Genomic DNA, 21,589 nt, shown 5'->3' on the forward strand with positions numbered 1-21,589 from the left:
GTTTCAGCACCTTCCGCCGGTTCAACTCAGACCGCAACCACCGACCTATACCATCACCGAAAACTCCACCTTCATGCTCCCAACGCAACCAGGTTCGTATATTCATCATTCATTTCTACTCCGCCACACCGCGATTTGCAAATTAGGTTTTATCTATGTATTCAGCATTCATTTCTATATGTTTTAACTCTTTTATTACTCATTGAACTTATTAAGTTGAATTAATCGATGCTAATTTTCACTTTCGCTCGTTTTCATTTTCTAGGGTTTTAAGCATTTCCGTCATGCTAGGTTCATTACCTATACTACCTCTACCAGCTCCTCCTACTGATGGAAATCTCGGTCCTCTCCCTGAGTCTCAACTCACTAAAGAAGAGGAGGACGAGAGGAATGCGAAATTGTCCGCCGAGGAATCGGCCGCACCGACAACAACGGTTGCCACACATACTAGAACTATTGGAATAATTCATCCCCCTCCAGACATTAGAACCATTGTTGATAAAACCTCTCAGTTCGTCGCTAAAAATGGTCCGGAGTTTGAAAAGAGGATTATTGCAAATAATACAGGCAATGTTAAGTTCAATTTTTTAAATTCCTCGGATCCATATCATGCTTATTATCAGCACAGGTTGGCTGAATTTCGCGCTCAGAATCAATCTTCAACTCAACAACCTGGTGATTCGGCTTTGTTGGAATCGGCTACACCTGCGCCGGCGTCTGATAGTAATGATGTAGCAAATGCAGAGAAGCCTGATATTTCTGCACAGTTTAAACCAGTAAGGAAAGTACTTGATCCCCCTGAGGCTGAGCAGTATACGGTTAGGCTTCCTGAAGGAATTACAGGGGAGGAGTTGGATATAATAAAGCTTACGGCACAATTTGTTGCGAGAAATGGGAAATCTTTTTTGACTGGATTGACAAGTAGGGAAATTAATAATCCCCAATTTCATTTCTTGAAACCAACCCACAGCATGTTTACATTTTTCACTTCCCTTGCGGATGCGTATTCAAAGGTTTTGATGCCTCCGAAAGGTTTGACAGAGAAGTTGAAGAAGAGTGTCCCTGACATGACTACTGTGCTTGAAAGGTGTGTCAATAGGCTTGAATGGGAGCGTTCGCAAGAGCAAGCTAGGCAAAAGGCTGAGGATGAGATAGAGCAAGAAAGAATACAAATGGCTATGATTGATTGGCATGATTTTGTGGTGGTTGAATCCATAGATTTTGCTGACGATGAGGACGAAGAATTACCTCCTCCAATGACTCTTGAGGAGGTTATAAGGAGAAGCAAGATGACACCCATGGAAGAAGATATTGTTGAGCCAGGAAAGGAAGTAGAAATGGAAATGGACGAGGAAGAGGCCCAGCTTGTTGAAGAGGGAATGAGAGCTGCTAGTTTGGAAGACAACGATGAAGGGAAGAAGAGCGAAGTTAGGGTTACCGAAGACCCCGACCCACCAATGAGGATTGTGAAGAACTGGAAGAGACCAGAGGATAGGGTTCCTGCAGATAGAGATTCAACCAAGTTTGTTGTTTCTCCTATTACTGGTGAACTGATTCCTATTAGTGAAATGTCAGAACATATGCGTATTTCTCTCATTGATCCCAAGTACAAAGAACAAAAAGAAAGGATGTTTGCTAAAATTCGTGAAACGACACTGGCACAGGATGATGAAATCTCAAGAAACATTGTTGGACTTGCTCGGACCCGTCCTGATATATTTGGTACTACAGAGGAAGAGGTCTCCAATGCTGTCAAGGCTGAAATTGAGAAGAAAAATGATGAGCAACCTAAGCAGGTTATATGGGATGGTCACAGTGGTAGTATTGGCCGTACTGCAAACCAAGCCATGTCACAAAATATGGGCGGTGAGGATCAAAATGATGCTTCTAATAATGAATTCAAAAACCTTCCTGGTCCTGCTGCACCACCTCCAAGACCTGGTATGCCTTCAATTCGTCCTCTTCCACCACCACCTGGACTAGCTTTGAATCTACCTCGTGTTCCTATGAATACCATGCAGTATTCTGCTCCTAACAACAGTGGCCTTCCGATGCCTCCACCAAGACCACCAGGCATGCACATGATGCCATCTGTTCGGCCAGCGCCCCCTCCTCCAATGCAAATGTCCTCTGGACAGCATTCAATGATGGCTGGTCAACCACCTCCAATGCATCCATCAATGCATCATATGAATAACCAAGGAGTTCCCATTCCTCCACCTCCTGGATCTCAGTTCACTCCTGTTCCACGATCTTATGCTCCTCTCCCTGGTCCACCATCAGGGATGCCTATGATGCATCCACCGCCTTTGCCTCAAGGAGTACCACCGCCGCCACCACCTGAGGAAGCTCCTCCACCGCTTCCAGAGGAACCAGAACCAAAGAGGCAGAAGCACGATGATTCTGCTCTGATCCCTGAGGATAAATTTCTGGCCCAACATCCGGTATGGAGAGTTACTGAGATAACAATCATCTTCTGTTAAATAAAATAACTACCTATTAATCATAGTATCACATTTTCTTCCAGAATTATACTGCTTATTATGTTCATCCTAACTACCATTTTTTCTCCACAGGGACCTGCTCGCATAAGTATATCTGTTCCTAATGTTGAGGAAGGAAATCTCAAAGGACAAGTTCTGGAAATCACAGTGCAATCTCTGTCTGAAACTGTTGGCAGCCTGAAGGAAAAAATTGCTGGGGAGATCCAGCTCCCTGCTAACAAGCAGAAATTGAGTGGAAAGCCAGGCTTTCTCAAGGACAATATGTCACTTGCACATTACAATGTTAGTGGAGGAGAAACACTCTCCCTAACCTTGAGAGAACGCGGTGGTAGAAAGAGATGAGCATATTATGTGCATCGCCGTTCAAGAAGGTATTTGTAATCTTCGCCTAATTTTGAGGCATATTGATTCTTATACTATTGATGTACTACATAATGCCAAACTGCACGAGTTTTATGTTGAATGCTTAATAATTATTGTACTGTAATGCTTCTTGAATTTTGTATTGTTGTCTTGAAGACTGATGTTAATTTTGGAATACAGATTTTGGCACCTTGGCGTTTATCTCTTGGGGGAAATGGGAAGTATTGGAGTTCCAATATCTAATCTGATGAAGTCAAATTGTTTACCTCACAATTATCATTTTATTTTACATTTCCTTTTATGTGATGGTTTTGGCAGGAGTAGTATTTTGTATTATGGGTTATACACATTGTCAAGACTCAAGAGCATGTTGTCATATGTTTTTAAATTCTACTACTGTGGAGAAAATTGTAGGTTGTGTTGTTGGTTTCACAATTTTGGATTCCCCATCTGTGCTTTGTTTCTGTTCTGGGCGGATAGTAAAACTCATTACCGTTGGATATAGTCTGATTGCTAGTTAATAATCAATTATGTAATTTCACTATCACTTGTCTGTTGTTTACAATCCTTGCTACTAATTTCTGCCAAAGTGGCAATACTATCATTTAATAAGTATGAATTTTATGACTGATGTAGATGTTGGGCTGGAGGGTATAAAAGTTGGAACAGGGGGATGCATGTTATTGTTGATGCCATACCAGGTTGTTTGCCAGTGTATTGTTGGTGCAAGATTTCTTGAGGTATATGGAGAGCAAGTACATCCTCTTGAGATTGCTAATTCTATTCTCCTGATTTATAAATATAATGTGGTATGAGACAACACAAGAAGAATTCATGGTTTCCCAATTAAACTGTGTTATGTGTATGATGGATTTTGAGTAATAGAAAGCAATGAGTTTTCTATTAAAATTATGCAAGGTATATATTTGCCGATTTTGTTGCTGCTTAAATTATGAATCAGTAATCAGTAGTAGCAACCCAGTGAGAATGAAATCCAATTGACCTAAACCATTTCATTTAAACCCATCAATAAGCTTTTGCAACCTTTATGTCAACGCCTTTTTATTTGACCCTATGCAACGATTGTTATGGTGACATATCTCTAGTAGCTTAAGACCTCATCGAATGAGGTATATAGTAAAAGCTATTTTTTGCAAGCACATAAGTAGGCCTTGGAAAGCATATTTGGATAGTATTTTTCTTTCCACATATAAGGCTAAGCTTTCCAATTATGCTCACTCAAAATAAGTGATTTAATCTTGAATCTATAGATTAACTTACTAGACCTACTTGATCTGTTTGCCATATATGTGAATTGGGGAGAGCATTATATTTTCTGTCTATAATTTAACATTAGAACACAATTATGCAGAAAAATAACTTAATTGGAAAGAGAGAAAGAAAAAAAAACTTAATTAGCTGAAGAACTAGCTACAGTCCCACACACACTCACCAAAACAAAGGTCATATGCATCATTCCGGTTGTTAAACTTAACCTATAAATAACTACAACTTGATTGGTAACTTTTTAATTACTTTTATACTTTGCTATTAGTTTTATAATTCTTTAGAAGAAGTAGTTGATTGAACATAAATGTTTCATGTGAAAGAATCTAAATTTTAATATTAACTTGAACAATTATTAGACAAATTTTACTTACTTTTTAATCGAACTCTAAATTATTTTTAAGAACCACATAGTTAAGAGGAACAAAAACATACTTTTGTCAAAAGTCTAGTAAACACAAATCAAGTCGTTTGATACGTTTGCTTAAAATAAAATCATCATTGACAATTGTGGATTGCACACATGATTAAACTTTGTATAAAATAAAATGATCTACATGCCGCCGCTTTTATGATGTTGGTGTAATTAATGGTTGAGTGCAATATGATTTTTCATTTAATGAATCAAATGGCTTTAACTTAAAGGGAAAAGAGTTCCCAACAACACCAAAAAAACCCGGTACTTCATTAGTATTGGTTTCTTTGAATAGAAAATACAAATAAATATATTTATGGAAACTTTGAAGGTGAGAAAGATAGAAGAAATATACTGTTATATTCATGAAGTTGCAAAATAAGTTTTTTTTTTTTACAAAAGAAGTTGAGAGCAAATAAAATAAATTCATATAAGTTTTTTCTTTAGAAAATAAGAAAAATCGACAAAAATGATAATTGTACAGATTTATTTACTATTCATTAAAAGAATATTTTATACTATTCAATATAAATAATTATCTTATTTTTACTTTTTACCAAAGATGTAAGAAAATTTTCCGTATTTTTTTTACCTCGAATAATAAACAAAGTTATTACTTTTCTATTCAATTAAAAAATATAAATATTTTTTTCGAAAAAAACTTACACAAAATAACCAACAAATGTTACTCTAATTGTTATTAATTTAACGTCTAAAAGTTTGAGTTTGAAGTTTGACCTTGAAATCAACTCACCTTATTTTATAAAAAATAACTCAAAACTAAAGTTTAAAAAGAACATACTAGATAATCTAACAGTTTGAAAAATAAAAAACAATATTTAATATAGAAACAAATAAATTCAAATAATATTATATTAATATATAAAAAGCTAGAAAACACACAAAATATAATATAATTAAAAAAAAAGCATCTATATTATCCTATATTTTAGCTAAATTATATATAATTATATCTGTCAATTTTGTGTGTGTATTTCAATATATATATTTTATTAAAATTAATATTGTAATATCTATTTTAAATTTAAAAAGATTGTGTTGTCAAGAAGTTCATTATGACTATGTCATTAATTTAAGTTTAAATTTACGAAAACTAAATTGATAACTAAATTGATAAGGATAAATTTGTTTAGGAAAAGATTGACTAAAATTAATAATTGTCTTCATATAGCACTGATGTTACATGACGTGTTTGGTTTATCTAATTGTGTTTTATTGCATATATATTTTAATGAAAATTATTATCACATAGATTATATTTATAAATTTTAATATTAATTTATAATTATTTATAATTAAGATACTTCAAAATTAATTATATATATAATTACATTGTTGATATTGACTTTAATGCATTAAGATAACATGAAATTATTACAGATTAATATTAGAATTTATAGATATAATTTTTATAATATTAACTAACATTTATTGATTAATTTAAAAAAATATTTATTTGATACGATATTATTGAATGAATGAATATAACTCTTATATAATTCTTTAGAACGTAATTTCATACCGTCTCTTTTTTATATTTATATATATAATATTTGCTTTATTTTAATTTGTTTGCCCTTGATTTATGTAAACAAAAAGTATAGAAAGGGGAATATAAAATGATTGAATTGTTGATCATATATTAATACATTATAAGGTTGGACAAAGTTTTAGTTATTCTACAATGGTTCGATGGAGTAGATATATTATAGAAAACCGGAGAAAAATGGTGATCATGTGAAATTGAAATTGAAATTGAAATGAAACCAATCTTAGAAGGACAAACCCGTGATATTAATTATGTTGATTAAATTAACCCATCTCTTTACGCGCAATGCTGACCTTTTTTTTCCAACTATATGCATCGCCTTCATAATGTCATTACTCACCAGCACCATATTACTATATTATATAGTATATACATCATGATCTCCATTATAATCATTCCAATACTCAAATTAATTATTGACCCCTCATGCAAGAAATGAAACAGGGCTTGTTGGTTTTAAAAAAGTGATCATATATTAGTTAAAATGTCACTCTTTCTACCATAATAAGAGATTAATTAAGTCTCCCGCTAAAGTAAGAAATTAGCATTGCTTTCTTTGTTTCTCAAACTTTCCCATAAATGACTCTCCTTGTATTGACGAAGATACAAATTGTTTTCTTTTAATTTTGATTCAGACTTTGTACGTAAGAATCTACTATTGCCCCCTCATTTGTTAATTAGCTTACTAATAAATGTATATTAAAAAATAAGTATATAACTTACATATAATTAACTGTAAAAAAAATTAACTAATAAGTTTTTTTATGCACTGTATTACAAATTAACGGGCTGTTTTTCAACCAACAATTAATTTAAGACAAATGTTAATCTATATACACATTTTAAATATTATAAGTAAATAATTTACCGTTGAAAAAGTATATAATTCACCAAATCTTGCTAATAATGTCAAAGTTACCTAAAATAATAATAACATATGTCAAAGAAACTTATATATACTATAAGTTTAAATTGATGGTTTAACGAATTTTATGTATGCAATTATATTCTATCATTTTATTATTTATAATATTAAAAAAAATAATTGGTTTGTGTTATAATATGATGTGATATGACCAATATAATGCAATAAGGTTGGTAAACAATATTGACCCAGAACAAAAGTTGGTGAATAATAGGTTTTTAGTTATATGATAAGAGATTTGATACCAATCTGACATGTATGAAAAAATTAATTTATTTTATAAATATTATTAATATCTTATTAAAAAATTCTAAATAATTGCATAAATGATAAAACTTACCTATAATACCATAATGTATATGTTCTTCAATAAATTATCATATTCCTCAAGAGTTTATAGCTATACCAAATTTTTCATGTCCATGTGTTATATTTTCTGAGTACATGAGTAGAGCTTTAGGTAACTTTTGTCCATAAATAAACCACAACATTCATAAAAAGAATTCATTCGCAACACTTATTAAATTGCCATATACAACAAATGGAAAATAAATAAACAATTTTAATGTGTATTTTTAATTTTGGAAGCTATCTATTTGCCACATAATAAAGTACATATCAAATTTATCATGTTTTTAATTGTTAATTTAACTGACAAATTTGAAATATCAATATTATTAAAATGAATATTATGTCTGATTCTATTAATATTTTATAATATTTTGTACGATTAAATTTTTTAAAAAAAGTATATAATTCAAATGTTACAACAATTAACTTGGAAAGAACAATAACAACAACATTAATTCGTACAGAATTTAGAGAGTGAGATAAGGTTAGAAATTTAGGAAAATAAAAATAAAAAAACGTGTCTTTGGATTCTTGTAGCTAAATCGTGCTTGCCAGCTTTACTCTTACTCGGTAATGAAGGCAACATATATAAATCATTTTGGAATGAACCCATACACAAAATAGTAAGGAAGATTGAAATTTGACAAAAGGGGTTCATTGCACGTTCATTTTGTTTTCTGGGTAGGAAGATTTTTTTCAATCAAAGATTGATTCAGTGAGAAAATATGTCGGTGGATCCATTGCTGATGCTGATTTTCATCAGCACCTGCGCTCTTGTCATCAATGGTGACACAGATCCAAATGATGGTAAGTTTTTTCTCATTGATCTTACTCTCAAGTTTCAATTTTTTCATCTCTCTCTCTTGTGTGTGTGTGTTGCATTCTGTGATAGTGTTAGTTAAGACTACTTTTGCTTTGTCTTCTTGTTTCATTTGTCTTATTGTTTTTAATTATCAGCTTCTGTTGATAGTTCTGCCATTTTCTTAGGAGATTAATTTGATTTGGCCAAAGGTTTACTTTTTGTTTTTTGTTTTTTGTTTTTATTGGTTCTTGTGTTGTTGGGTTAATGTAAAGTTTTATAGCTGATCTTTTGAGTGGAAAATTTTATTAACCTCATTTTTACTCTTTATTCTGATTGGTAAGGTTACCTGTGCTTTATTGGCTAATCATTTCAATAAATGAAACATTTTGTTTATGGTTGGTTTTCAGTTGTGTTTGAGCTATATGTGTTATGTGTGCTGGTAGTAGGTTGATGAAATATTGCAATTTTTACTTAATTTCTCTGGATTTTGAATGTATGTGTATGTTTACTATCTACAAAGCACAAATACCGACACCAAACGCAATATTGGCACTGACACGTCCACACAGGTAATAATTGAAAAAATGAATTAATTGAATGTAATCAAGGTGTTGGCGTTGTGTCGGACACCGGGACACACCTTCAACCCAAAGGGTCAGTGCTACAGTGTTTAATGTAAACACATTTTATTGTGATTATCCCATTTTGCTTGTATTTTCTTCTCATAGTGAAGCAATGTTGTTGAATGATTACCAACATGTTTTCATAATCTTTCTTTAAAAAAAATTGGGGAAGGTGGAAATTATTATTAATGGAAGTGACATTAATGACCGTTTTACAACTCTCGCTGAGGAGAAATGAACTTTGTCCCTTGAGGTTACAAGACCAAACATTTACTGCCGAGCTGACACCTCATGGATCATTTTTTAGTAATCTAAATATCATAAAATGGTGCAAAATGGATAGTGGTACAGACAATTACTAACGTATTAGGTTTTGTAAACAGATTTTTGGTTTGCCTACTAACCTTTTGTGAATGTTCAATGCAGCCGCTGCTTTAACACTTTTGTTTCAAAGTCTGAACTCACCAGCCCAGCTAAATTGGCCTGCCAATGGTAATGATCCTTGTGGACAGTCTTGGAAAGGCATCACTTGCTCAGGCAACCGAATCACAGAAATGTGAAGTCACTCTCCATCACTATATATATGACTTGATTGTTATCGATTTTGTTTCGGATGTCTGATGATTTTTTTATTTATTTACTTCTCATCAGTAAGTTACCTGGTCTTGGACTAAGCGGAACTTTAGGTTACCAGCTATCCTTGTCAGCTTTGACAACCCTGTAAGTTAATGGTGCCGTTCATCATATATCCAATTTTCTATGTCTAATTACTATTATTTATTGAGACCTTGCAACTTCTGCAGAGACTTGAGTAACAACAATATTGGTAGCAACATCCCGTACTCGCTTCCTCAAAATTTGCAGCACTTGTATGCTTCTATATCTTATATTGTTACTTTGGTGGTTAATTTTGTTTTGATATTGTAATTCCTAATGTTCTTGTTACTTTTTTATTTGCAGAAATCTTGCTAATAATAACCTCAATGGGGGGATACCTTACTCTCTTTCTGATATTACTTCTCTTATAAGCATGTGTGTAATTATCTTCTTGGCTTCTTCTACTTCTCAGTGTATAAACCTTTCACTAGCATCTGGAATTGATTCATTTTTAAAACTGTTCTTGAATATCTAGGAATCTCGGTCACAATCAGCTCCAACAAGGACTGACTCTCAACTTTCAAAAGCTAACTTCCCTTTCTACATTGTGAGATTTCCTCTTAACTCTTCAACAATGTAAAACTAGTGTAGATTTCCTCCTTTTTTTCTTTCATTTTCAGTATGACTTTACGCTTTCTGTGATGAATTATTTACCATTTTGAAATTAATAATTTCACAATATTGGATTTGATCCCATGTGTAAGACATTTTCATTATGTTTGTGCTAAAAAGCTCCATATACATTGGCTATTGCACTGTATTGGTGGTGTAAGCTTTTGGCAATCTTAACAATCTGCGTTTTAAACAAGCAACAATGGAGGCTGTTTTCGTTTGGTGTTTATCATTAAATATGCTAGAATTTGGTCTAGTGACAATTCATGGCCACATAACTAAATTATCTATTACTTGTTTCAGGGATCTCTCTTTCAATTCTTTAACAGGAGACCTCCCTCAAACTATGAACTCACTTTCAAGCATAACCACCATGTAAATGTCCAACCTTGTGTTTAATTATTTGGTATTGATTGCATTCTAAGTTGACTTGTTTACGTGTGCGTAGGTATCTACAAAACAACCAACTTACAGGAACCATTAATGTCCTTGCTGATCTGCCCCTTGAATCATTGTGCGTCTTTATTGGTTGTTTCATATAACAGCTTTGGCATATCCTATCATATGTTTCCATAGAATTACCTTATTAGTTGTATTTAATTTCTTTAATTTCAGGAATGTGGAAAACAATCACTTTACAGGCTGGATACCAGAACAATTGAAAAACATAAACATACAGTAAGCATTGCCATTATCAGCGATTTCATTTAGAATATGTTTTTTCATCATACATTCTATAAAATTTAAAATTGTTGTCCACGAGATGTTAGCTCTGCGGTAAGAGTTTGACAATTTGGTCTTATAATCTTAAGGGACGGAGTTCTAATCTTCTCGAGAGTAGTTGTAAAATGACCAATAGTGTCACTTTAATTTATAATAATTTTTCCTTCCCCAATTTTTTGTAAACTTTAAACTTGTCAAATTTAATGACAGAAAGGATGGTAATTCGTGGAGCTCTGGACCGGCACCCCCACCTCCTCCTGGTACACCTCCAATAACAAAAAAAAGCAATACGCACAAGTCCGGTGGACATAGTACCTCGCCGGCTTCTGGCACAAGTGATGAAAGCAAAAAATCCGGTATAGGAGGTGGTGCCATTGCTGGAATAGTGATCTCCATCTTAGTTGTTGGGGCAATAATAGCATTCTTTCTGGTGAAGAGAAGACCCAAGAAGTCATTTAGAGATGTTGAAAAGCTAGACAATCAGCCCTTGGCTCCTCTTACTTCAAATGAAGTGCATGGTCAGAATCTTGCATACTGTCGAGATCACTTCATGCTTTTGGTTTAACATTTACTCCTTAAGTTATTCTGTTTTCACAATGGTATTAGTCAAATTGACATATTAGTATCTGTCATAATGTAGAAATGAATTCAACGCAAACTTCTTCCGTAATTGACTTTAAGACATTTGATGATACTTCTGCGGCCACAATAAGTCTCAAACCCCCTCCTTCTGATCTTCATAAATCATTTGATGAAGATGAGTTTCCAAAGAAGCCAATTGTTGTCAAGAAGACTGTGACAGCTCCTGCAAATCTGAAAGCATATTCTATAGCTGACCTACAGATTGCTACTGGAAGCTTCAGTGTCGATCAACTTCTTGGTGAGGGGTCTTTTGGACGTGTATACCGTGCTCAATTTGATGATGGGAAGGTATTCCGCATCTACTTTGCTGCAAATCCACTTCTGTGGTCCTTTTTAGATTAGCCTTTCGCTTATGAGAGCTTATCATTAACATAAATTTATGATTCTTAACTTGTGAAAAAGTCCTTATAATTAACTTATAGGTGTTAATGGAGAAGTTAAATGCTTCTAAAGAAATTGTGATGTAGAAGCTAATTTCAACTTATACAAGAACTATTGTTTCAAAAACTCATAGTTTAATGCAAGATTCTTTATGTCTTGAACATATGCATCTGCATATTAATGGTTTTGATTTTATTTTGTTTTCATTTATGAAAATATTGTAGGTTCTTGCTGTGAAGAAGATAGATTCATCTGTCCTTCCTAACAATTTGTCCGAGGATTTTGTGGAAATAGTTTCAAACCTCTCCCGTTTTCATCATCCCAATGTGACGGAGCTTGTAGGTTATTGTTCAGAGCACGGACAGCACCTCTTAGTCTATGAGTTTCACAAAAGTGGATCACTGCACGACTTCCTTCACCTCCCTGATGAGTACACTAAACCATTGATATGGAATTCACGTGTCAAGATTGCATTGGGGATCGCACGTGCTTTAGAGTAAGTTGTTTGCTTCAGCTCTAAGTTCTAAGTTCAACTTTCTGTTGTTTAATTTAAAATTACTTTATGGAAGAAACTAAGGATTTTTTACATACAATTGAAGTTCAAAACAAATATTTTAATACAAAGACAACATAGGGTTGTGCATCATGCATCAATTTAAATTTTTTTCCCTGATAATTAAGAACCTTACTCTATTTAATTATCTCATAGGTACCTACATGAAGTTTGTTCGCCATCAGTTGTTCACAAGGACATTAAGTCAGCCAATATATTGCTTGATGTTGATTTTAATCCTCATCTTTCAGACAGTGGATTGGCCAGCTATATTCCAAATGCCAACCAGGTGATTTTATTATTTTTTGAAACGTCGTGCTGTGAATTAATGTGCTTATTACTGGATATGATTGTGTTTTGATTTACTATTTTTTTTGCCAGTTTTCCATGCCTACTTGGTCTTTACAACTCATTTTTAATTTTCAATTTCAAAGTTATTTAGTTTTAAGAACTAAAACTTCTTTAGTAGATTTTGACATACATGTTGAGTTATAACAATTTGGGAAAGAAAGAGAATGCTTGAACGTGTATTATTTTCTATGAACAATCATATGCTCCAATTGCCTAGCCTATTGTTAAGAACCAACTCTTTTAAAAACACAAGTGGTTTGATGAAAGCTGAAGATTAGTTTTATATCTCTAGTACTCATGCATGTATTGGATATTTATGTCTGTTTTGTTTGATGCACCTCATGTATAGATTTTGTTTAATAGTCCTCTTACTGTATGCAATTTCTCCTTTTGCACAGTGAAATTTAACTCAAATACTAAATTATTAGAAGTTCTTCTAACTTTTGTCTCATGTTCAGGTATTGAACAACAATGCTGGATCTGGATACGATGCTCCGGAAGTTGGATTGTCGGGTCAATATACTTTCAAGAGTGATGTCTACAGCTTTGGAGTTGTCATGTTGGAACTACTAAGTGGACGGAAACCATTTGATAGGTGAAACATTCACATGCCTTTTCGCTTTAAAACATTTGCATACCTTTAGGCTTTAAAGTAACCTCCCACGCTGATATAATATTCTCACTTTATTTTTTGATTGTTGCAACATTCCTTCCACAGCTCAAGGTCAAGGTTTGAGCAGTCATTGGTTCGATGGGCGACGCCTCAACTCCATGACATTGATGCATTGGCTAAAATGGTTGATCCTGCACTAGAAGGACTATACCCTGTCAAGTCTCTTTCTCGATTCGCCGACGTTATTGCCCTTTGTGTTCAGGTAATGTCCCAAATTTCTTCTTTTAGGGGGGCTATTTGAGTTGGTTATACAACAATAGTTACTCATCTATTTGTAACCACAGATTCATATTGTTGTGAATTTCGACCTTCTGGTCTTGATACAACAGTCTACATTTTGACTTAGTGTTTTTGATTCATTTTGAAAGTCACAATAAGCACTTTCTAATTAAGATCAAACAAGTGAGATGGTGCAATTGTGTGAATGCAAGATATCCCGACTACATGAAATCTAGATCCATTTGAATGATTTGGGCTAATGCAATATTATATTATTCTAATTTTTTGTATGGCAGCCGGAACCTGAGTTCCGACCACCTATGTCAGAAGTGGTTCAAGCATTGGTTCGGTTAGTGCAGCGAACCAACATGAGCAAACGAACATTTGGAACTGATCAAGGAGGATCCAACCGAGGTGATGATCAAGAAACTCAAGACATGTAAATGGAAGCAAAATATTTGTGTTGATATGCATCTCATTTTCTTTGTTTTTTTAACCCTCTGACACTTACTCTGAGTGATATTGATTTGTATAATTGAGGCTAGACAAAATTATTCATGTATGTTATTCAGCTATTTATTTTATTGGTGATAATAATTATACTGTTTGCAAAATTATTCATGTATGTCATTGAGGGTTGCTTTTGTTGTTAATAGCTGTTTAACTATCATCTATGGAATTTGACTTCAAAATGGAAGATTAGTCTTACAAGATAAATTAAAACATATCAACCCCTTATGAGAAAATTAATTAACATTTGCTGTTTCATTTTAATTTTCATTTTAAGGTTATTCAGTACTTATACATACTAAAAATCCAAAAAGTTTTATTAATTTTGAATTTTTTTTTTATACCCTTAGCTATTTATTATTTCATTCCACTTATTTTTTCTCTCTGATAAGTTATTAAAGAAAATTTTGAAAAAAATAATAATTAGTATTATTTTAAACGTTGAAAACAACAAACAAAAGTTGCAACTAGAAAAAACAAATATAAACAATTAACAACAAATAAAAGAACACAAATTTTCTCAAGAGGCAACATAAAGCAACGGAAGGAGTATTAAGTTGTCATGTATATGCAGGCTTTCCACAATTTCAAATATAAGTGAAAGTATTCATATTTGATGCTCTCAAATATAAATAAGTTCACCTAAAAGACACTTTTAAAATACATCTATTTCTTTACAAAAAACATAAAGATAATTATTTTTGCTTACTATCAAGATTAAAATAATTATATAATTAGGCCAGTTGTTAAAATATATTAGAAAGTTACTAATTATATTCTTGAGCATATCAGAAGCCATGAATTATAGCCATACCAATAGATGGTGAGGACACAATATACATAAGGTTGGGGAACTTAGTGAAGTGGCAAAAGGCTAACACCATTGCCAACAATAAATTATACATTTTTCAAAATAATAAAAATAGTTTTTTTTTTACATTTTTATTCTTTCTAGAAATGTAAACAATTGTTTCCTTCATAAACTTATTACCTTCTTATTAAGAAGTAAAATTAACATTTTAAGAAATAAAAACAGAATATTTTCGCAATATGGAGCCTCTAATTTTTTTGGCAAGAACAATCCAAGGATTCAGAAGGTTAAAGATAGCAAAATGTCTCGAATCAATCTTGGATGTATCATTAGGAAAAAGTTAGCTACAGACAGAGGCCTATAAGAAACAAGAATGAAATGTGCATTCAAACAGACTAGTTTCACAAACTGCTCATATGAAAGAACCATATGCCCTTGAAATAACTTTCACTGGGGAAAATAAATATTGTACGAGCAAATTATGGTCTCTTGAGGAAGTAGATGAAAGATAACTCATCAGTTGTAGACCATATACTTCGGAGTTGCACTGAATTTCTGGTACCCTTTGATGACTTTATTCACTGCATCAAGGAAGTCTTTCTCTGTTACAGTCTTCCTTCGGGCACGGATAGCATACATACCAGCTTCAGTGCATACACTCCTTATATCAGCTCCTGGAGAGAACAAAAAATATTTTGGTCAGAACTAATTTCTCATGACAAAGGAAGCAAGCTGAAAAAATTCCTCAAAACCAGTAGTTAAGATGTTCTTACCAGTGGAGTTTGGGCAAAGACGAGCTAGAAGTTCAAAACGGATATCCCTTTCACAGTTCATGGTTCTTGTGTGTATCTTGAATATTTGTGTTCTACTCTCTAAATCAGGAAGGCCAAATTCAACTTTACGATCCAATCGTCCGGGCCGTAATAGTGCTGGATCCAGAGTGTCAGGCCTATAAATTGTGGACAAAAGGCATTAACAATATTAAAAAGCCAGCATTGCAGGGTGAAACTTTCAAATTGAAGAAAAGCAATCTTGGAGCAATGAGACATCAACAAATGAAGTTGCAAAGTAGCAATGCAACCTTGACTTTATCTCTTTATTACAAGAGGATCAAGGATGAGCAGACATTATGACATTATGGGAAGGAAAAAAGAAGGGAATTTGGGGTTGTGCAACATTAAGGAAAAACTGATAGTGAATAGTAATACTAAGAGACACTTTCATTATAACATCTACAGTAAAACCAATATAAAACCTTGTAATAGTAAAATCAACCAACCTGTTTGTTGCCATCAGAACTTTGATGTTTCCTCGAGCATCAAACCCATCAAGCTGATTCACAATTTCAAGCATAGTGCGCTGAACCTCATTATCACCACCAACACCATCATCAAATCGTGCACCTCCAATTGCATCAACTTCATCAAAAAACACAATGCACGCCTTCTTTGAACGGGCCATCTACAGGAGGTAACAAGTTCAGTGAAATGATACCAGATCATGGAAACCATGATAAAAAAAAAAGCTAGAAGAGATGACTTAAACAATCACCTGAAATAGCTCACGAACCATCCGAGCCCCCTCACCAACATATTTCTGAACTAGTTCACTTCCAATGACTCTTATAAAACAAGCATCAGTCCTATTAGCAACTGCCCTGGCTAGAAGTGTTTTGCCAGTTCCTGGTGGACCATAACAAAGCACACCCTTAGGAGGATCAATTCCAAGCTTGACAAATTTCTCCGGATGAAGCATGGGAAGTTCAACAACCTTGCAGTGAAATTAAAAATTTAGTGCCACCTGACTTATTTCCTTATAATATGAAATATGAAAATTTTCAAAAAACTTACTTCACGCATTTTTTCAATCTGCTCCTTACAACCACCAACATCATTATATGTCACATCTGGTTTCTCTTCAACTGTCATCATGGTAACACTTGGATCAATTTTTGGAGGTAATGGAATCTGAATCTGATATTTGTTTCTATCAACACTGCAATGATTGAATATAGGTCAAACACAACACAAAAACAAGGTAATATTCCTGTTTCTCTTCTTTCCATGGGTGATATTTAATCATAAGAGTTATTTATTGGATACTTACCCAACACGCATTCCTTCCTCTATGTCGGTGGGGGAAACCTTGTCTCCTAGCCCAACAACAAACTGTTATCATCAAAGCAAAAGTTAGACCAAACTTCAAAACGAAATACAAATCCTTGCCATATTACACAACATATCAAATAATTGATTAACCAAGTGCTATTATCTTAAACTAAGTGATGCCTGACATTTGCAAACAAATATCTATCTAATAGATATAGGGAAAATGAAAAGATTGTAGTGAAGTATAGGCACCTTTGCAATCTGCTTGACGTTGATAACATATTTGGCATCTTCAGAGTTTGGATTTATAATTTTTGTGCATCTTGCGACCTGTTCAATAAAATAGCCATAGTTAGCCATTCATACAATTAATAAAAGCACTTTGAACAAATTTTACACAATGAGAGAGAGAGAGAGAGATAAAATTACCTGAAGAGGCTGCTCCTCCTGCATCATTTGCTTATCAGAAACAAGATCCCATTGGCTTGGTGCAGCTAAACCAGTATCAGACTCCTTGATACCTATTATTACAACAAGAAGCTTAACATCTAAGGAAGTGTGCAAGTGTTTAACAGCATCCAACTCAAGTAACTAAGACAAGCCACACTTTGAATGCAATGAAATAAAACACCTACATAATATCAACTATCGAGTATTGAGTCCTTCCTTCAGTTTAAGATTAAACTTGGACATTTAGAAATAGAAACAAACCCAATTAAAGGACCACTTGTAATCATCAAAATGAAAATAGACAGCAAAGGAACATAGAATAGAATACACCGCATTACCAAGAAGAAGAAAAGATGTAATTTTCTTTAGTTCAAACAGTTACAATCATCTACAAAGCAATCAAGAAAATCAGAAACAAACTAAATATTCTTCACATACCACATAAATCATTCACTTTCTTTGCCATATCTTTGATTTCCTTCTCCACTTTTTTTATGCTTGTGGAATAAGGTCCCAAACCCTGCGTAAAGTAGAACAAAATAATTCATAAAAGACTGCTTATAAACAAATACACTAATAATGAGAAAACCACAGATTAGAGAAAAGCATTTTCATTCAGCAACTGAGAAGCATGTCAGAGAAATTCAGGAATCAACATGAGCAAAACATCTCCATAAATATCACTTGTTTTCTGTATGACAGCAATACACTCCACATCTGACCACTAAATACATAGCTACACACACTAGTACCACCTCAGTACCACTTAATCAAACCTATTTATAAGGTACACTTAATCTTTGTCAAGCCATATAAAAAGTTTCAACGTTACATCACATAACAATACAAGCCGTGCCTATATGAAAGGGCTCAGAACATCCACAGCATGATATATTAACAATAACCATGTATAGTTCGTAGCTACCACAGGCACCAATTTACACAAACCCCATAACCAACAACCTAAACTCTTGACATCCAGAAACCCAATCAAAATCTGAAAAGGAGGTCAACAGGAAGCTGATCTCTTTCATTCTTCCAAGTATACCCACAACGTTTTAGAGTTGTAAAACTAACAAAAATGTTCAAAATTACAGATTTTTTAACTAACCCCAGATCCAGAATCATAATAAAGTGAAATTAGGTTAACGCAGTAAGTTTTCCCCCAAAAACACTAAGCGATTGAAACCCAATAACAAAATAGAGTACAAATCAAATAGAAATAGCATATGAAATAGAACAAAAGAAATAGAATATTATAAGATTGTTACAAGAAAGAAGATCTGGTAAACCCTAAAAGAGAAAGGGGGAAATTGAGAAATTAGGGTTCGAGAGAGAGGGGCTTACGTAGGTTTTGAGAAGAGCGATATCATCCTCGTCGAGAGGGCGAGGGTTCTTCTCGTCCTTGAGTTCATCTTCATGTTCGATCGCCATTGAAGTTTCTGTTTTCTCTTACAGACTGAAACAAATGCGTCAAGTTGAAGAAGTTAGTCGAAAAGCAAAGAGAGACACTCACTCAGTTCTAACTTCAAAATCGGTTCACCTCGTCTTTTTATTTATGCCAATGTCAACAAAGTTAGCATGTTCAACAAGACACTCAAATATATTTTTACTCTAAAAAAGATCTAATTCCAAATATTTAAAAATTAAATATGTCTTCTGTTTTTACAAAACTTTCAAAACTTTAGTTTCTAAAAAAAAATATTCGCTTATAGTTCTTATTATAATTTATAGAATTTTTTTTAGGAACAAATAGAATCAATTTTTTTTTAAATAAAGACAAAATATGGATTTTTTATAAGATTTAAAAAGTTGAGAATATTTTTATAAGAATTAAAAAAAATAGAATTTTATTTAACCTAATATTTAATTAAATGTTTAATTATATATTGGATGTGTGATTTTGATACATGTAAAATAAGTTTGAATTGACCGACTTCAATCAAGATCAAATTATTTAGATTTTAATATTAATTTTTTTGTTAAACAAAAATAAATAAAACTGACTTAAGATTTTAAATCAAAATCACAAGGTTTCTAGATAGTGGCTAATGGTACTATACCTAATCCAATTTTATAAATTGAATTTAAGGAACTTACTAATAACAGTTTTAAGGTTAAAATAGCACCAACAAAATTACTTATAAATTAATTATTCTCTCCAATCAAAAATAGAACTAAAAGATAAAACATATTTGAGTCCGAATTTTGAACCAAATACATTTTAACCGTTACTTATATTCATTCATGATTGGAGGAAACATTTATCAACGAAGTTTTTAGATTGACATTAGGTGTTGCACTCATGTCATTGTAGATATGAGTCATCTTGCTATTACCTACATTTATTTTTGTTGATTAATATGATGTAATTTTAACTTTTTATTAACTTATCATTTATCTTTCAAAAATAAATTAACTTTTTAAATATTTCATAATAAAATTTTAGGTTTGTTATGATTTGAGAACTCGCTAACATCATAAAATATCACAAGATTAAAAAAGTCATAAAATATCACATTACTAAAAAATATTTGTAGATGTACTTAAAAAATATCAAATAAATTGGTCATTTAAAGAAAGCTTCGTCAATTATTTAGATTATTTGGATATGCGGTTCTTATCATTAGATCAAATGCAACAATAATGATACAATTTATGACATTCCTAGCAATTATTTTTGTGGTGGTATCTTTAGAGATAAAAATGCTACTTTCTTGAATTGTTTTGCCATTAATCTTGGTATATCCTTTGTGTACCATGTTGAATTATTGGATGATAAGAATGATGACTTATAGTAAAGGTGACACATCCTTTGCTTAGAGAGTCACTCAAAACTTGTCATATATATATTTTAACGATTCCTCTTTGGTTCTTTTGCATCTTAGAACTAAGTGGTATAGTTGATTTCTTTTTTGGTTAGAAAGTGACTCAAAGCTTGTCATATATACTCTTAATGATACCTCTTTGGTTCTTTTGCATCTTCGAAATGAGGTATAATTGCTTTATTTTAACCAAATATATGCTTTTTTTTTTCTTCATATTTATAGGAAAAATAATAATTATGAAGAAAAAAAACTAGGGCTATTTGGAGCTAATAACAATTATTTTCATTGGTACGATATCTTTCATTTATTTATTAGAGAACATTTTTTCGTGATAAATTTGATTTATTTGAATTTCGTTCATATGATTTTTCATTAGTTTGATTTAGTCTCTCATATTTTTATATTTCTGTCTTTTTCTAATATTATTGATAGGTATGTTGTAGATAATCGTTGGAGACTGTATATACTAACTTAGTTAGGATCTCAATTTTGTATAAAGACTACATTTTATTATACTTTTTAAAGTTTAGGATATTTCCTCTTTCTAGTAATATTATTTTAAGCATTTGATTGATAAAGAAACATTAAAAAAATTTAATAATATATTTTATATAGAGAATAAATTTATTTGATTGAAAAAATGAGATGCAATTAAAATATTAAGAAATCAAAATAATATTCTCACGCAAGTAGTTCGATTGTTGAGTTTAGAATTATTGAAATGAAGAGTATTACTTAGGATGTGGCAGAAAAAAAATAAAAATCAGAACAAATGTTGTATAAAGTGAGTTTCACATGGTCTCATGTTTGATTATTAACGGGAAACAAATGCCTGAATGTTAGGAGATAACAAAGGTTAGGTGACTAATCTCCAGTGTTTTGTCCTAATTGTCCTTAATTTTTTAAATTTTCTAACATGTTTGTAAAATAAAGGTTGTCGTATTACAAACTCTTACAAATTGGTCCATGCAACAAACGTGTGTAAAAAAAAAAAAAAAAAAAAGAGGGAATAGAGTAAGAAAGTATGTAAATTTTAATATAACATCCAAAACCAAAATATATCTCTTAAGATATTAATTTGCTACAAAATCACTAACTAAAATAACAGATTTTTAATTGACAGCGTAAACTTTTTTTTACAAAACAATTGGAAACACTAACTAAAAATATTTTCGACGTGTTTTATAAATATGGTTTTAATTGTTATAAATATGGTTTTAATTTCCGAAAA

The 21,589-nt window shown here is 32.4% G+C and overlaps 3 protein-coding genes across 5 annotated transcripts; 2 read left to right on the top strand and 1 right to left on the bottom strand.

Moving 5' to 3' along the window:
• The first annotated feature begins 6 nt into the window (after nucleotides 1-6).
• On the top strand, nucleotides 7-3,817 carry LOC101498128 (probable splicing factor 3A subunit 1). Of its 3 annotated transcripts, XR_190231.3 has the most exons (5): nucleotides 7-92; nucleotides 266-2,444; nucleotides 2,577-2,875; nucleotides 3,048-3,399; nucleotides 3,504-3,817. XR_190231.3 is itself a non-coding variant. In XM_004510537.3 (4 exons), the coding sequence occupies exons 2-3, from the start codon at nucleotides 285-287 to the stop codon at nucleotides 2,844-2,846; spliced, it is 2,430 nt and encodes an 809-aa protein (XP_004510594.1). In that variant the 5' UTR covers nucleotides 7-92; nucleotides 266-284; the 3' UTR covers nucleotides 2,847-2,875; nucleotides 3,504-3,817. The 3 variants fall into 3 exon arrangements, 2 of the variants coding, with proteins under 2 accessions (XP_004510594.1, XP_004510593.1); XM_004510537.3 differs by lacking the exon at nucleotides 3,048-3,399; XM_004510536.4 differs by lacking the exon at nucleotides 3,504-3,817 and having other exon boundaries at nucleotides 3,048-3,414.
• A 4,089-nt stretch (nucleotides 3,818-7,906) lies between these two features.
• On the top strand, nucleotides 7,907-14,304 carry LOC101497474 (protein STRUBBELIG-RECEPTOR FAMILY 6). The gene is made up of 16 exons (XM_004510534.4): nucleotides 7,907-8,222; nucleotides 9,267-9,396; nucleotides 9,492-9,560; nucleotides 9,644-9,709; nucleotides 9,801-9,872; nucleotides 9,973-10,044; nucleotides 10,413-10,484; nucleotides 10,558-10,623; nucleotides 10,725-10,787; nucleotides 11,043-11,350; nucleotides 11,473-11,762; nucleotides 12,080-12,351; nucleotides 12,565-12,697; nucleotides 13,218-13,354; nucleotides 13,478-13,634; nucleotides 13,948-14,304. The coding sequence occupies exons 1-16, from the start codon at nucleotides 8,141-8,143 to the stop codon at nucleotides 14,092-14,094; spliced, it is 2,136 nt and encodes a 711-aa protein (XP_004510591.1). The 5' UTR covers nucleotides 7,907-8,140; the 3' UTR covers nucleotides 14,095-14,304.
• A 970-nt stretch (nucleotides 14,305-15,274) lies between these two features.
• LOC101497140 (26S proteasome regulatory subunit 7) lies at nucleotides 15,275-19,103 on the bottom strand. The gene is made up of 10 exons (XM_027336806.2): nucleotides 18,878-19,103; nucleotides 17,969-18,050; nucleotides 17,510-17,601; nucleotides 17,333-17,410; nucleotides 17,079-17,140; nucleotides 16,823-16,967; nucleotides 16,524-16,742; nucleotides 16,252-16,433; nucleotides 15,746-15,921; nucleotides 15,275-15,646 (listed from the first exon to the last, which is right to left on the bottom strand). Exons 1-10 carry the CDS (start codon nucleotides 18,962-18,964, stop codon nucleotides 15,489-15,491), a joined length of 1,281 nt encoding a protein of 426 aa, XP_027192607.1. The 5' UTR covers nucleotides 18,965-19,103; the 3' UTR covers nucleotides 15,275-15,488.
• Nucleotides 19,104-21,589: the final 2,486 nt, after the last annotated feature.

This window comes from Cicer arietinum, chromosome 7, assembly GCF_000331145.2.
Source record: "Cicer arietinum cultivar CDC Frontier isolate Library 1 chromosome 7, Cicar.CDCFrontier_v2.0, whole genome shotgun sequence".
Taxonomy (NCBI): Eukaryota; Viridiplantae; Streptophyta; class Magnoliopsida; order Fabales; family Fabaceae; genus Cicer; species Cicer arietinum.

What these genes read in the sequence shown, in the direction of transcription:
- LOC101498128 (XM_004510537.3), top strand. Translation starts at nt 285, where the DNA reads ATGCTAGGTTCATTACCTATACTACCTCTACCAGCTCCTCCTACTGAT. An exon ending in AATTTCTGGCCCAACATCCG is followed by an intron (nt 2,445 to 2,576) that starts GTATGGAGAGTT and finishes TTTTCTCCACAG; the next exon opens with GGACCTGCTCGCATAAGTAT.
- LOC101497474 (XM_004510534.4), top strand. Translation starts at nt 8,141, where the DNA reads ATGTCGGTGGATCCATTGCTGATGCTGATTTTCATCAGCACCTGCGCT. An exon ending in CTTTCAAGCATAACCACCAT is followed by an intron (nt 10,485 to 10,557) that starts GTAAATGTCCAA and finishes ACGTGTGCGTAG; the next exon opens with GTATCTACAAAACAACCAAC. An exon ending in GGACGGAAACCATTTGATAG is followed by an intron (nt 13,355 to 13,477) that starts GTGAAACATTCA and finishes TTCCTTCCACAG; the next exon opens with CTCAAGGTCAAGGTTTGAGC.
- LOC101497140 (XM_027336806.2), bottom strand. Translation starts at nt 18,964, where the DNA reads ATGGCGATCGAACATGAAGATGAACTCAAGGACGAGAAGAACCCTCGC. An exon ending in AGATTGAAAAAATGCGTGAA is followed by an intron (nt 16,743 to 16,822) that starts GTAAGTTTTTTG and finishes TTTCACTGCAAG; the next exon opens with GTTGTTGAACTTCCCATGCT. An exon ending in TCTTTGCCCAAACTCCACTG is followed by an intron (nt 15,647 to 15,745) that starts GTAAGAACATCT and finishes TGTTCTCTCCAG; the next exon opens with GAGCTGATATAAGGAGTGTA.